The sequence below is a fragment of the Bos taurus genome, chromosome 18 (assembly GCF_002263795.3).
Source record: "Bos taurus isolate L1 Dominette 01449 registration number 42190680 breed Hereford chromosome 18, ARS-UCD2.0, whole genome shotgun sequence".
NCBI lineage: Eukaryota > Metazoa > Chordata > Mammalia > Artiodactyla > Bovidae > Bos > Bos taurus.
In genome coordinates this window covers 38,357,733-38,373,693 of record NC_037345.1, presented here as the reverse complement: position 1 = coordinate 38,373,693, position 15,961 = coordinate 38,357,733, and the positions used below count along the sequence as shown (strand labels likewise).

At 43.0% G+C, this 15,961-nt stretch overlaps 1 protein-coding gene and 1 long non-coding RNA gene across 6 annotated transcripts in view; one reads left to right on the top strand and one right to left on the bottom strand.

Moving 5' to 3' along the window:
• LOC101902904 (uncharacterized) overlaps positions 1–15,961 on the top strand; it is a 168,305-nt gene that overhangs the window by 150,331 nt on the left and 2,013 nt on the right. Inside the window, exons 3-4 of the long non-coding RNA XR_001502343.3 lie at positions 1,720–1,857; positions 15,653–15,754. This is a non-coding gene — a long non-coding RNA (uncharacterized lncRNA). The remainder of the gene's footprint in view (positions 1–1,719; positions 1,858–15,652; positions 15,755–15,961) is intronic.
• ZFHX3 (zinc finger homeobox 3) overlaps positions 7,460–15,961 on the bottom strand; it is a 256,592-nt gene continuing 248,090 nt past the window's right edge. For 4 of the 5 annotated variants that reach the window (XM_059877477.1, XM_059877479.1, XM_010814697.4 and 1 more), the window contains one exon: positions 7,460–13,372. In XM_059877477.1, the coding sequence (XP_059733460.1) occupies positions 11,715–13,372 (1,658 nt within the window). In that variant the 3' untranslated portion in view covers positions 7,460–11,714. Of the gene's footprint in view, positions 13,373–15,752; positions 15,934–15,961 lie in introns of those variants that run through there. The other variant, XM_059877478.1, reaches the window with a different exon arrangement.

Sequence of the window (15,961 nt, the reverse complement as noted above, 5' to 3'; positions counted from 1 at the left end):
TTCTGGAAGTCTGCATTTCTTTTTTCTGTACTCAACTTCTTTCTGTTGCACTTATACATGAATGACACATGGAAATATCTGTACTAGTATGAGATTTTTACAGATAGAAAATCATAAAAAATATTCTATGCATCTTTTTTCTAATGAATCAACCAAAGAAACCAGGTAGGAAAAACTGAAAACAAATTTGAAATTTCATAATTATCTAACTGCATTAGGATTATATTCTGATTTTTTCCCCCAGGTTTGGGGTGAGGCCTAGCTTTCAAATATTCTATAAACATTTGCATTTACTTAAAAAAAACAAAACAAAACCTTGTAACTCCTTTCAAACAACTGTTTAATACCACCCTTCAGTTTGGAGACAAAGATACAAAGAGTTTCAACTAGTACTTCCAAATTCCTAGACTGTTTTTTTTAACTGCAATTATTTTCTCTCCTAGAAAAACCATTTGTCTAGTATAGTTTTTATCCTGTCCAACCTAATTAAAAAAAAATTGATTTCTATTTTCCATTTCTCTGTGCTGAAAAATGTCCCTCCCCCTTTACTTTGCAGGAAGTTTGGGGACTGAAAAAATTTTGAATTTTTCCATCGTCATTTTATAAAATTCTATTAATATCTGTACTCACTCATTTGAGACCTTGCCTCCCATGAAAGTGAAGGATGAGGATGAAGATGAGGATGAATACCCTTTGCTTCATTCTTTAATTCATTTAGTTGGTCATTCAAATTGTAAATGTAGGATAGCAGGCCATCTACATTTATACCTACACAAATCAGTGCCACACAAGGCATGTGCTGCTGTGAGGGGTCAGAAAAGGGACTGGACAGATGTGATAGCATAGATGTCATGGAGTGAATGACACTAGCTAAGCCTTTAAATATAGAGGGAAGAGTACAGGGTGTGTTTTGAAGGTGGACTGGTTAGTGGAGCAGATCTGCAGATCAGTACAGTGGGAAAAGTACCCTGAAACAAATCTTGAATTTTTAAAAGTAGGTAATGAGTTAACACTTGAAGCTTTTCATTTATCATAGATGTATTATTGTATTCCCAATTTAAGTAGGATCAAATTTCTGTCAAAATAGTAAACAAAAACATGATTTGACTTTAGCAAGAATGACTAGTGTCTGCTGAAGCCTGATTTTTATCATTCTTCTGTATTACTTAGTGCAATGAATTCATCTCAGAGTGCGAATCATACTTCCACATTAATGGATTTCCTTGAGCCACATTTGGTTAGCCTGAAAAATTATCTGTGTGAAGGATGTCATTGAAATGAAAGTGATTTTTTTTTCTAAGACTGGAAATAACTTTATGAATAGTGATAACCCTTATATCAAGGGGGAAGAGCAGAAATAGTGTTTCTACTGTCAGTCATACCTCTGCTCTATGGGCTGACTTACAACTTCAAAACCTAGGAAGTGGTTTTTCCACTCTCCATGGCATTATGGCAAGGTAAAAAGTGGCTACAATTATGCATTTACCTACCTTTCTTGTAACTCCCATCACATAATTAAGCAAAAGGATAAAGTAGTTGCAACCTTTGATTCTAAGAGTGAGTCAGCATCTATCATGTCCAGGGAAGTCTGTTGGGGAGATCAGACTCCTAAGTTAATTCAGACCTTTTAGGAAACTTCATAAACAAAGGTAGCAACTTAGAAAGTTACACAGAACTCTTACACACTATCTAAAAACTAAACTTGACTTCTGCTTTCAGCTGAGATGGAGCAGTAGCAACCAGATGTACCTTTCCCAGCTGAAAGAACTAAAAAGACAAAATAGATGAAAGAATGGTTCTTGAGACACTGGACACCACACAGTGAAGAACAGCAATCCCTGGGAGAGGAGAAACAAGGTAAGCCCTTTGATTATCTCACCTTACCACCTTAAGAGAGTTTCCAGCCTGCAACACAGGGTGAGGAACATAGGTGGAACCCAGCAGATGCCCTGAGCTGAGGGAAAGGGAAGTCTGGGGAAACCAAGGCAGCTAGAATTTGCAGGACAGAGTACCAGAGAAGCGAGCTCTGGAGATCTTCACTGGGTCATTACACATGCATGTTAGCAAACTACTTCAGGTTGGGAAAGAACCAGCTCAAAAGAGGGAAGAGCACCTGGTGCACAGACAGGGTGGGGAAAAGTTCATGGAACATTTGAGCAGAGATCTCAGAAGCATCCTTCTTCAGTAATGGGGAATAATTAGCCCTTGATTAGTGTTCTGGTCCTGCCCAACAAAACTTACATGTAAGATTTGAAGGGATCGGATTGGTTTGTTTTTCTGTAATAATTATTTGGCTCTGCCAGGTCTTAGTTGCAGCATGAGGATCATAGATCTTTGTTGCGGCATGTGGGATCTTTGGTTGTGGCGTATAAACCCTTCGTTGCAGCATGTTGGATCTAGCTCTCTGACGGGGGATCCACCCTGGGCCCCCTGCAATGGGAGTTTAGAGTCTTAGACACTGGACCACCGGGAAGTCCCTCAAACTTGTTTTATATACCATAAGTGCATCCCAGAACAAACTGGAAGTTTATAGGAATATAAAAATATCCAGCACCCAACCAGGTAAAATTTACAATAACTGGTATCCAATCAAAGATTACTAGTCTTGTAAAGAGGCAAGAAAACACAATTCATAATAAGGAAAGTAATCAAACCAACTTAGAACTTACACACATCTTAGGATTAGCTGAGGATGACAGTAAAGCAATTATTGTTACTGATATGTTCAGAAGTTGAAGTTTAGATATGAAAGATCAAAAATGAAGCACATTTGTTCCCTGTAGGAGCCACCATAGAGGGGTGGGAAGCGCACAGAGTAAAGAGTACCCTGCCCCCACACCTTGCCAGTGAAAAAGTAACCTCACCAGACCAGAGCCTCAGTAAGCTATGAGTTAATTTCAAATGACCTAATACATATATAATTGGAATCCCTGAAGGTGAAGGAGAGAAGGAGGGAAAGAGATGGAAAAAAGATTTGAAAAATGTTTGAAGAATTTCCAATTTTGACAAAAAGTAGTATTTCACAGATGCATGAAGCTCCCACAAATCCCACATAACTAAAACTACACCAAAGCACATCAGGACATGATGTGATGAAACCAGTGGTACAGAGAAAAATCTTCCCACTAGCTGTCTCTTTTACACACAGTAGTGTGTATATGTCAGTGCTACTCTCTCTCACTTCGTCTCACCCTCTTCTTCCCCTCCTGTGTCCACAAGTCCATTCTCAACGTCTGTGTCTATTCCTGCCCTGTAAAGGGTTCATCTAGAGAAAAAAAAAATACATTAAAAATAAGGATGGCAGCAAATTTCCTACTGGCAACAATTCAAATCAGGCAACAGTGGAACACCATCGTTACACTATTTGAAAGAAACAAATAAGTTCAACTGATTACAAATCAGACTTTGAAAACTACTCAAAAATCAAACTTAGAACCATATAACAAAGAAATCAAAGCAGATACTATATAATAATGTCCTATCTACAGGCAGTATACCAAAGCTTCATTTATATGTTGTTATCCTCAAAGAATCCAACCAGTCCATTCTGAAGGAGATCAGCCCTGGGATTTCTTTGGAAGGAATGATGCTAAAGCTGAAACTCCAGTACTTTGGCCACCTCATGCGAAGAGTTGACTCATTGGAAAAGACTCTGATGCTGGGAGGGATTGGGGGCAAGAGGAGAAGGGGACGACAGAGGATGAGATGGCTGGATGGCATCACTGACTCGATGGACGTGAGTCTGAGTGAACTCTGGGAGTTGGTGATGGACAGGGAGGCCTGGTGTGCTGCGATTCATGGGGTCGCAAAGAGTCGGACACGACTGAGCGACTGATCTGATCTGATCTGATCTTCAAAGAAAAGGAAAAATGGCTCACCAGCCATCTACCATAGCCTTTACCAGCCCTCATACCAATATCAGCGATCTTATTTCCAATACCATCACTGTTTCTGACTAAAAATGGAGAAAGTTCACAGAGCCATAGCCTCCTAAAACCTGTGTCCCTGAGGAGTTCATATATGCAGAGGCTATCATAGAAATAGCCTACTCAAGCCTTTTCTCTGTGCTAGTGTAGTTTTTACTCAGTTGTTCCCATGCCTCTTCCTGATGTTTATTTTGCTGGATACTAGAATAATAGTATTTTTTTAAAGCTCTTCCTGTGTTTTGGGCTGGAAAGATCTTGGTGCTTTCCTTTTTCAGTTTTGTTTCATGTACAATTCATTTACTCTTACAGTCTCGTTTTAGATACTACTGCTCCCAACCTGTGTATTCAAACCACCTCAAAAAAGGCAATGGCAGTGGGCAAGTTGTGACAACCTATTCCTTTGCTTCTAGTCTGTCTCTGTAACCCCAGACATTTAAGCTGTTGACCCACCAGCATGGCGAGGCAGGAATGCCTATTCTGGCAAACAGAAGCCAACTACAAGCCATCCTTTTCTGTGACCACATTAATCACTAGAAGCTGGGCATGGAGAGAATGAAGCACAGACTCAGTACAGTCCTCCTGTACAAATCATGGGCAGAAACACCCTGAAGAGTCTCTATGCCCTCTGAGATATGTACAGACAGGGACATATCAGCTGTAAACATTCATCAAGCAAAGGCTTGATGGGATCGCAGTCCCTACATTCTTGAAATAAAGCAAGAGTTAAGAGAGCTGTGATTCCAAGGGATCTACAGCAAACAAGTGGAGAGTTAATACTGACAATGATAGGAGCAACAGATACTCAGCACCGAGTATGCACCAGGCAGGGTTTGAAGCATTTATGGATATTAACTTATCTAATCTTCACAAGAAGCCTGTGAAGCAGGTACCCTTATCCTCATATTAGGGAGTAAGTGATGCTGTCCAGGTCACGGTGGTGAAGCCCGTCAGACTGAGTCCTGCTCTCTCAACCCCTCTCCCCGAACTGTGGAGGGAGGAGGAACACCAGACAGAGACTGAACACATGGTCAGTGCCTTCTCCCCTCACTCATTACTTCACCATCCTGAACACCTGGCATCGATGTCACCCACTTTGCCTTCCTTATAGATCATTTTGAGGAACAAGCAGGAAGTAATTTTGCAAACCTTCACAGTGTATTTTAAGTGCCATGCTAACAGAAGGGGTTACAGAGAGGGTCTAAGAGGCAGTAGTGATGCACCAGGGGGCTGTGCTGGAGGGCAAGGCAGTGTGAGTGTCCTAAGCAGCTTTTAGTGTTAGAGACGGAGAGTGTCTGCCATTCTCATACGCTGGGCTTTGTTGTTTCTTAGCACTCATTTCTCAGGCCAGAGGATCTTGCCCCAAGAGTAAAACAGTTTATCTGAAAGCTTTCATTCTTATATTAGTAAGAGATCCCTAAATTCGATTAAACAGCTTCTTTGTTCCATATAGATAAGAAATGAAACAGTCATAAAGGATAAAGAACAACTTTTTTGTATCTGGAATTTAAAAACTCCAGAAGATAGCTTGAGAGGAATCTAGAGTAATTGGCTAAGACATTTAAAAAACATATGCCTCTCTCTGGAAAATAAAAAAGAAGAAGAAGAGAACAAAGAAGGAAGGAAGATACCCACCATCTTTGCTATGAAATAAAGGTAATGGAAAGCTTTGGCTACTTTAATGGCCCTGAGAGCACTAATTTTGCAGTTTTTGCCAGAGCCTTGCTGGTCCGCACCCAGCAGTAATATACAGAGACTGAGCAGGCATGTCTGTCCTGTAATTAAGGCTACAGAGCAGAGCAGCAGGTGCAAACTTCTCATCCTTCAGCTCGACTCTTAAACTGCTTGTGCTCTTGTAACTTAAACTCTAAACTTGTTAAAAGTGAGATTTGTAAGATCATTTGTCTATAACAGGAGCTAGGCACTACAGACATTTCTTTAAAGCAAAATTAGAAACAGCTACCCGACTAACACATATCAGCCATTCTAAGACGTTGCCATTTCACATTTTCCGGGGGAAAAATGTTAATTCCAAGTAGATTAATATCCACATGAGCATGATATTGAAGCCAGATTGGAAGACCTCTTTTCCCTTTTGTGTTAAAACTTTTCTAGTAACAGAAGGAGTCCCTCCTTACCCAGCCCTCTCTCAATGTAATTTAGGTGCTTAGAGGTTTTTCTGATACAAAGGCCCTAACCATCACCAAGGTTTTGCTTATTTTCTTATTAAAAATTTAAGAATTTGAATTGTAGTCACCTTCCTGCAAAGAGCTGAAGCAGCAAAAACCTCACTGCAAAACTGGTTCCGTTTAAAACATTTCAGTGTGATCATGCCATATCTTAAAATAATTATAGCCTAGGAAGGCAAAGGTGGCTTTGGGTTTGAACAGTTTTTATCATGCTGTATGTACCTTTCTGTGGGGTCAGAAGAAAGATCAGTGACCTAACTGTGTGCCAAGAACACGTACTAAGATGGAAGCCACGTGCCTCTGCAGGAACACCCAGGAGAAAGTACAGTGCCTGGAGAAAAAGCAGGGTTTCCTTAGGGACAGTGACACTACCTGCTTAGCACAGAGGCTCCAGCTACCAGTGAGGGAACCAGCTTCTAGTGATGCCTGTACCCACTGTAGGATTCTTTGAGATGTTGAGTTAATAGGGTCACTGATGCTTCTTGAATGCCTGTGGTAGGAACTAAGAAAAAAGACTTGGTAGACAATGGCTGTCTGAGCCAATAGAAGCAGGTTTCATAGTTCAACTCCTGGTGTAGCAAAAAAACCCTTGTTGGCTGAGGACAGATGGTGCAAAACTTGCAAGAAGACAGCTCTTTTGCAGTGCCATCCAGGCCCACTGCTGGAGTTCCGTAAATTATTTATGGGCTTTGGCTATAAATTAGAGATGGGTGGAAGAGCCTTTGGGTCTGATCTTGGATGTAGTCCTTATTAATGAATTTCACACCTTTTCTGCTGGAAGGGAGGGTTTTTGATAAGAGGATGAAATTTCCTCTTATATATAGGAATTACTAGTGCTATTGCTGTTTTGAAGACTGTTCTTATTTCAAATTCTACTCTAACAGAGTTTAAAAGCCCTTTGCTAGGAAAGGTAAATGTAGTCAGTCATTCATTTAATTCAACTCACTTTTTGTATCCTTGCGTTGTAAACAGTGGATCCAATTCCCATTTCAGAGAAGTTAATCTTACCTCTTTCCTCGCTGTCAGCAAAACTTCCTTGCTTGTTGTTGTCCCAGGTACCTAAAATTTGCATATAAACATGTGAATTAAAAGTATCAATGCTATTAGAACTCTCTGGGGCCAAATATCATCCAAGCTGGCAGGCTTACCCTTCTCAAGGAAATAAGCTAGTCAGTCAGCTCCATCACCAACACTTCCTGCACCTTCATAAGTGCCAGGAGAGACAAGGACACCTAGAAATATCAAAGAGCTGTGTCCCCTGGAGTAAGTGTCCTTGCTCACACAACCTCAGGATCAGCCATCCACCTCTCTCTCACACACACAAAATCTGGTGACAGAGACAAGAACTTTTGCTCATATTTTTTTTAATGTATCACAATGAGCAGGAAACATACTTGATGAAATATTTTCAAAGGAGTATATTCAATTACCATCTACAATCAACTTAACTATGACAACAAAGTTTTTGTGACAAATTTTTTTCAGTTTGAAAGTTCCATGTGGTTCTGTTAGTCTCCATGTATTTTGGTACAGTTCGAGATCAGCATTGTTACAGTAACAAAAAAGCTAACAAGACTACATTATAGAAAAACACCAAGAACATCATTTTTGGTTTCACTTGCTCTATTTTTTTTTTTTTTTTTTTTGATTTTTGTTTTTTTGTACATTGCAAAGGCTGCTCATATACCTCTTCACCTCAGGGTCACGTTCATGTATGCTTTCTTTCCTACCCAAACTTGCCCCCCTCCCCCCCGAAGGAAGTAAATAAACAAAAAAACTAGTCAAAGCTTTGTTTCACAGTGGGCAGTATCTCAGCGCCAACAACCAACCAACTCAATTTATGCTTCTATTTAAAATGTTTTAATTTAATTTATTATTTAAAAAAAATATATGTCCATGAACATCAAGTGCACTGGCTTGGGTCACTGCCTCTCTCTCCTGCAACTTCCTGCCATGCCTGATAAACTCAGGTTTAAACACATGCCGTCTGTTTTACTTTATTTTCAATTGTGTAAAACTTTGGCCACATTCATATCTTTAAATAGTTTTTAATTAAAAAAAAAAACTTCCTAGATTAAACTTTTCCGTGTGTGTGTGTTTCCTTCTTAAGTTTCTTTTTCGAGGATGGAAGAAATAACTCCCATTCTGTGGGCGCATTTGGTGCTGTGACTGAACAGTGCCCAGCACCAACCCACACTGTGGAAAGTCAGAAAAAAACCAACCAACCAAAATATGAAGTGTTAATGGAGGTGAAGAACTAATTTTAAAAGTGAGTTGAGATCTCCTATTCAGCTACCTACAGGAGTAAATTCTCTGAGTGAGACCAGTCTAAACAGTTGAGCATTGTAGTGAATTCATGCTTTGTAAATGATTCTGGTCACAGCCATGGTGGATGTCAGCCCACAAACATCAACTAGCTCATGTCTGACCTCTAAGCTTTACCATCACTGACTGCTTTGCTACTTCTGGGTTAATGTGGAGAATTATTATTTTTTCTTTCTGAATGAACATACACGTGGGTGGTACAGTTGTAGAGAAAAGCATTAAGCATGCAACCCACTCCAGGCTAAAACACTCACATAACCCCTCTGGGGAACACTGGTGGGTGGAAGCAGGCTTAGCCACTCTACCCAACCACCTTGCTGTTGCCAAACACACCCACAAGTCGAGGCATGGCATACCAAAACACTGACAGTCACTCTGCCTCACAGAGGGAGGATGGCATAGTAGCTCAAAAAAAAAGACAAAAAAAAAAGCCATTGGGGAGAAGGTGGCAAAATTACAAGGAAATGAACTTAAAGTTGAGGGGGGGAGGAAAAGGGGTAGAAATTGCACTATTACCAAGCAGTTATCATTTTTAAAAACAAAGTTTTCAGAAAAGACCTAGCAGAATTTGATAGGTAAAGCTAGTATTAAATTGTTAATTGGTATCACATAGAGAACCAAAAACAAAAACAATTTTTTTTTCTATATGATACAGACACAGAGTAACATACAACAGTTAAATGGCAAAAAATATATATATATTTCATAGAGTTACAAACAAGATAAAATAATGGAAAACAAAACTGTACAACTTCAAAATTTAAAAATGTTCATCTCAAACACAGGGAGAAATACAAGAATTCTTGTCAAAAGAAACAGCCTGCTAAAACAGCAAATATTTTGCGTACTTGTTTTTGACACCTTATGCTACAACTGGATACTGGTATGAATAGTTAGATGGTATTCTTTAGTATTTCTACTTAAAAAATTAAAAAAGGAATTTGCACTGTGCATCAATCAGCCTAGTTAGAAATATATACAACAGTTCAGAATCTACTCTTTCATTAAACTAAAAACAAATTCATAAAAATAAAATAGTCCCGGCTAAAAAAGAAAAAGAGAAAAAAAGAAATCCATTTTCAGATCTTGGAATGCTCCAGTCTTTTTGCAAAGTCGATGAGTGGCTTCTGCACTGGGGAAAGAAGCCCAAAAGGTGACCAGATGGAACCTGCATTCACAGTCTTCAAAGTTCCCTTTTGAAACATAAGGAAGAGAATGAAAGGGAGAAGGACTTCAACTTTCGGGGTAAGGGGAGATTCTTTCGGTTGATGTTTGGCTATGAAAGTGAAACAGCAAAGCATCTATTTGTCTCCAAAATCTACGTTATAGCAGCACAAAGTTTTCCTTTCAAAGTTCAGACCGCTTTTTTTTGTAAGATGAGAAAGGGTGTATGTTGCGTTGTGTTGCGTGTTACAGGAATATGGATATTAACATAAACACAAGTGCCTCACACACGGTTCCTTTTTTGCTCTCTGTACGTACAAGTGCTATCTGCTTCTTTGTTGGCTGCGCTCTGGATCACTCACCGCTCAGACTGCCTAACACAAGGACAAAACTTTGAAGTGAAAAATGTGTCTTTTGGTATATGGAATTTCATTAACAGTTGCCTCTCTGCTTGCAGAAGAAGCACATAACAACCTGGGAATCTTTTGTTTTACTCTTTCTTTTATTAAACTAAGTCTTGTTTGTTTAAATCAGAAACAAATTCTCAAGTAACAAGAACCCTTTCCCCTTTTTTCTGCCTCAGCAGTGAAAGGGTGTGTCTTTGGATTTTATTTAAAGCATGAAATTTCTTTTTCTGAGAGAGGAAAGAAAACAAAACAAAAACACAGAAACCAAACCCCTAACCAAAAACTTTTTTAGAAAAGAAAAGCACACAGCCCAATTACACAAACCGAAACGAATGCTTTAGTTTAGGAAAAGAATATTTGAAGCATCTACCAAACAAGGAGGGGGAAAATCGGGTGAAAAGAAAAACCAAAAGAAGGATAAATAAAAACTAAATGTACAAGGCTAACAGACGTAGATAACTAGAATTATATGCCTTTAAAAAGTTTCAACTCCCCAACCAAAAATAATCTGTGAGGATCCTAATGACCCCTAGAACCCTTTGAAATTCTTTCTTTAGTTTTATAAAATAATTCTGCAGCTACCTTCTAAGAAATGAAGGCAGCTACCTTAAATGGGAGATTATAGGGTGGGAGGAGGAAAGAGTAAGTGGAATTAAGGGGCAAAGGGGAGAAAAGCTTAGGCGAATCAACGGATTGCAATCTATCTGCTAGGAATGAACAAGACAACATCAAATGAGGAGCTGTCAGCTGGACCATACAAAAAGCTAAATGTACACAAAAGGGTTTTTTTTTTTTTCCTTTTAAATCTACCATACTGCTTCATTTCCAATGCAACAATCTACTCAACACCGAAAATGGTCATATCTATCATAAATACAGAAAGTCAGTTTTTAAAACTTATTTTTTTTTAAGCTACAAGTCCTCAACACTCTGTGTGGGTTTTTTTTTTTTTCTCTGAAAGTGGGAGTGCTTAACTTTTCCCCTTGAAATTGGCTTCAGCAGAAAAGCTATCCTTAAAATCCCCAGAAAGCTAAAGCAGTTCACATTGTTTTTCTCAAATACTTTCTGCCCGTTTTTAAATTAACAAAACAAAAAATCTTTTCTGGAACGAAAATAAAAACAAACCAAAAAAGAAAAAACAAAAAAACAAAAAATAATATATATAAAACAATGATTCTGAAAACAGAACAAAGTGTGAGCGATTGACCTGAGAATAAAAAGACATTACATTTCTTTTTTCTTTTAGCAAGCCATTGGTATCTGAATGCTAAGATAGCAAGAAATTTTTTAAAACTGTAACCAGGTGGACTGCTTTCCCATACAGTGCATGCCGGGCTCCTCTGTGCTATCGACGTGGGGCGTTTATTGGAAAGGGGCAAATATACAAGGGGTTTAAGCTCCAAAGACATAGGGAGGCCCTGTGGACTTCTGTTTCCCAGACCAATAGTACCTTCAAAAGGACACAATGTAACAGGGTTAAGGGTTTTTTTCTTTTTAATATTAAAAGAGAAAAAGAAAAGACAACAATGTAAAATCACCGGCATAGATAGGTATATGGGAAAACAACCCACGCTTTTTCTTTTTTTTCCTTTTTTTTTTTTTTTTTTTGGTTAGAAGCTTTGGAATTGCAGTTAGTCTATTTTTGAAATTGGTTTGTTATTTTTTTTTATTTAAATTCATTTGTGTGTATTGTTCATCTTCAAAGCTTACAATCTGAAGGTGTCCGTTCCTACACTGGTCAGACCACTGTCCTTGGGGCAGCTGGGGTCTTTGGGACCCTCCACCGGGCTCGCCGGTCCGTCGGACTTTTGGCTGAGATCCGTGTCAGACTCCTCCGAATAGTCGTCTGTTGGCATCGAGGGCTGAACCCCTGAGGTGCTGCATGAACTTGAGGTAACCGTTGAAGATGAGGAGAGAGGAGGAAAAGAAGGGGGCTTCGCGGCCGAAGCCCGGGAGACCACTTGCGGCCAAGACTTCCTGGAGGCGTGGGGGGAAGCGGAGGACGAGGAGGGGGCGGCGGCCGACGGGGGAGGGGGGCTGTCGTTTGAGTGAGCGGCAGACTGCGAGGTAGATGCGGTGCTAGGATCGGGGAAGCAGGCAGAGTGAGGTAATAAACTAGGGTGCTCTTTGGCGTTTCTTGCTGCTCTCGTGATTGTTCTGTGTTTGTGCAAGGCCGACTCGAGATGTTGACTCAGAGCTTCCTCCCCACACAGCGCGCTCTCGCACGCCAGGCAGTGGTACGAGCCGCCACCGCCGCCGCCGCCGCTGCCACCGCCGCCGCCGCCCGTGGGGACGTGAAGCACCATCTCTTGCAGGTTCACCACAGACTGGCCGAAGAAGCAGAGGGACTTCAGGTGGCTCCTCGCCGCCTCCTCGTCACCGAAGCCCGCCTGGCACTTGCGGCAGACCAACTTGTACTGCACCTTTGGAACAATGAAGGGGTCGTAGAGGGAGTCCGCACTTTTGCTTTCTGCTTCTGGCTCTTCGGGGGGTTTCGGCAGGAGGGGGGACACCTCACGGGGTGCGTTTTTCTGCTCTTCTGGTTTGGGGGATTCTTTGGCAGGGTCTTTGTCTGGGGAAGCAGCCCCCGGGGGGACTGGGGTTTGGCTTGCTTTGGGCTGCTGCTGCTGCACTTTTTGCTGCTGCTGCTGTAGTTGCCGTTGCTGCTGCTGCTGGAGGGCCTCCTGCAGACTCTGCTGGTATTGCTGGTACTGCTGCAGCAGGGAGCCCGGGGACAGCCCCATCAGGGCCTGCGATAGCGCAGGGCTGTAGGGGAACAGGCCTTCCATGCCATACATCGGCTGCAGGTACCCGCTCTGCAGGGCGCCGGGGATCTGGGGGGCGTAGTAAGGAGAGAAGCCTGGTACAAAGTAAGGGAGGAACTGGCTCGTGAGCAATGCCGTGGGGTCTGAAGTCAAGGCCGCCTGCAGGGCCTGCAGCTGCGCGGGGTCCACCGCATACTCCATGGCGGGCAGTGGCGCTGAGAGTGTGGCTGCGGCCGCCGTGGGGGCCTCTCCTTTCTCCTTCTTGGGGACAGGCAGGGGTTCCCCTTTCCCTTTGTGTGCCTTCTCCTTCTCCTTGACCTTCTCACCGTCTTTGTCCTTGCGCTGCTGTGGCTGCTGCTGCGGCGGGAGCTGTGGTGCAGGTGGTGGCTGGGCTGCTGGCGGCGGCGGCTGCACCTGTGGCTGCTGCTGCTGGGGTTGGGGGGCTGGCTGAGGGGCCATCGCCATGGTGGCTTGTGCTGGGGTCGGGGAGCTCAGCGATGCTGAGGACGGTTTATTTGGTAATCCAGATGTGGGGAGGCCAGGGGAAGGAACTGTTGTGCTGGGCAGACCCATCAAGTTCGGTTTAGGAGACGTTAAAGCTGAAAGGAATGGAGACAGAAGTCATATGTCAGTCTGGGTGGCGAGGCTGAAGCTTGGGAGGTTTTGCTCAGGAGGTTTCATCTGTGTCACTGGCACAGGGTCTAAGAGCTCAGAGCTTGAACTTAAAGGATCCTCTCTGTTGATTTAACGTTTTCAGCAGAGCTTTCTTACCAGGCCCCGGGTTGGCCAACTTGTATTTTAAACCAGACCCCACCCTGGGTCAGCTCCCATACTGTCCCTATCAGCTAAACAACTCCTAACACCTTCCTGCCCCTTGTGCCATACCCAACCCACTGGGTCATATTTTCTTTGCCACGCTCCCAGCTACCATTCGCTCTGTTGTTTAGTTGCTAAGTTGTGTCCGATTCTTTGCAACCCCATGGACTGTAGCCCACCAAGTTCCTTTGTTCATGGGATTTCCCAGGCCAGAATACTGGATTGGGTTGCCATTTCCTTATCCAGGGGATCTTCCAGACCCAGAGATCGAACCTGCGTCTCCTACATTGGCAGGCAGATTCTTTATGACTGAGCCACCAGGGAAGCCTTTCCATTCACTCTACCCAAGGCAATTAGTCTGGAGGCCCTCAGACTAGCTGTTGCCAGCTGGGACCCATTTGAACCAATGGCATTCAACAAAATCCCTGTAGAAGTGATACAGTATGTACAGTATGGAGAAGAGAACAAAAGCAAGGAACCCAGTTAGGCACCAAGACCACATGAATAAACACAACAGGCTCTACACATGTGCCTCTGTGACCTCCACTGCTGCCACTGAATGGACATGTTAGGAGGCAGAGAGAGGAGGAGGGAGGGGAAGAAATGAAAACCATCCATCCATTCAAGGTAAACAGAGCCACTGCTTTGACTCAGCTGGCCTGCTTTAACAAATCTGTTGAAAAATATGACCATCTAGGAGTAGGACTCTGGAGTCCAATGGAAAAATGAGCCTTTTCTTCTCCTGCCCCTACCTGGTTGACAGGAAGGTTTGGAAACCAGACATAGAATGAGGGAAAAGCAATGTCAGAAATGGAACAGCCCAAAGTGCTGGCACCAGCAGTTCCTGACACATCACAACCTAGGCTCCACTGTTTATGGGTGGCAGGCCATGGCACTAGGCCCATGTAGGGTAGAGCTGCATTCTCAGTCACACTCAGGCCTAATCTACCACACCTGCAAAGCCTTCATCGGGCCCAGAGATTGCCATCCTCCCTGACCCTTAGTCATCTCCTGGTTTGACTCTTCTGTTCCAGGGTGATGGAAGGCTGCTGCTGGTTCATGTAGACTAGCGAAGTGCTGGAGGACAGCACTGACCACATCCCAGACACTAGGCAGCAGGCATCCCTTCTCTTCATCTGGACCACCTTCAGCAAGAAAGTTGGGGCGGGGGGTTCCAAAGAAGTCACTGTTTTCATGAGAGTAAACATTCCCGAAGGCCAGACCCAGGTGAAGACAATGTTGATTTCTGGCTCCAGTGGTATACAGTTCCCTGGGCTATCACACTGCATTAAAAACCCTCAAATTTCAGGTGAGGAGAACAAGGTTGCCTCCAGTTACCACGCAGAAAAAACATGCATTAACTTCAGGATAGCGAGGAGGATGCTTCCCTCAGCATCACATGACATCATTAACTGACACTTCTAAAATTACAGAAAGGGACAGCTGAGATTAAGTCATCCAGTTTCCTGAATGCAGTTAAGGGACCAAAATCAGAGGAGAAGATGTGTCTCACTAGAAAAACCCAGTAAAGGTTAGTTAATTAAGGTAGCACAAATAAGGCAGGGACAGACCAGATAATGAATTCTACACTTGGGACATGGCTCTGTCTACTTCGAGGCAACACACTTGCTCTAGGTTTTAGGTTGGAGCTGCAGCCAGAGCCAGGTGCTCAGCACGGCAGAGAAGAAATGCCTCCTGATGGCCCCGTCCCTATGGCATCAGGCTCCCAGAGAAGAAGTGATAGGACAAAAGAGAGTCAATTTTAAGGAACATGTACTGAACCTCTGCTATTTACCAGGCTCTGCACTAGGCATGTTCACTCAGTAAAGTAGCTCAGCACATTCTCAAAATAATCCTGTGGCTTTTCTCATCTGTAAGGTCAGAACCAAACAAGCCACTTCACCCCCCTGAGGCTGAGTCACGCACTCCTGGAGTGGCTGAGTCCACTCCTGACTCGGTGTGGACACATCTGCCATGTGATGCTTGGGTGTGGGGAGGAAATGGAAGGTCATGGAAGGAGCTTACCATTGGGCCTGACATACTCCTTTCTTTCCTAATTCCAGATGCAGTACTCCTGGGAGCTGTGGTTCAGTCGGTGGTGGTAACTGGGGCATGCCTGGCTGCCTTGAATGATTAAGAGCATATCTTCCTACCTGGAGTCCACTGTAAGTGATCAGAACCTGAGGAGCACTAAGCATATACCCGTTGACTGACTGGCTCCTACTGGGTGCTGTGGAAGGAGTACAGTACATAGCACTGGGAGCCTGGAGGCCTGGGCGGGAGCTCTGGCTCCTGCCCTAGCTTGCTGAATGGTCTTGACCTCTCTGGGCCTCAGTTTTCTCATCTGTAAAACAAGGGGAACAGATCAGACA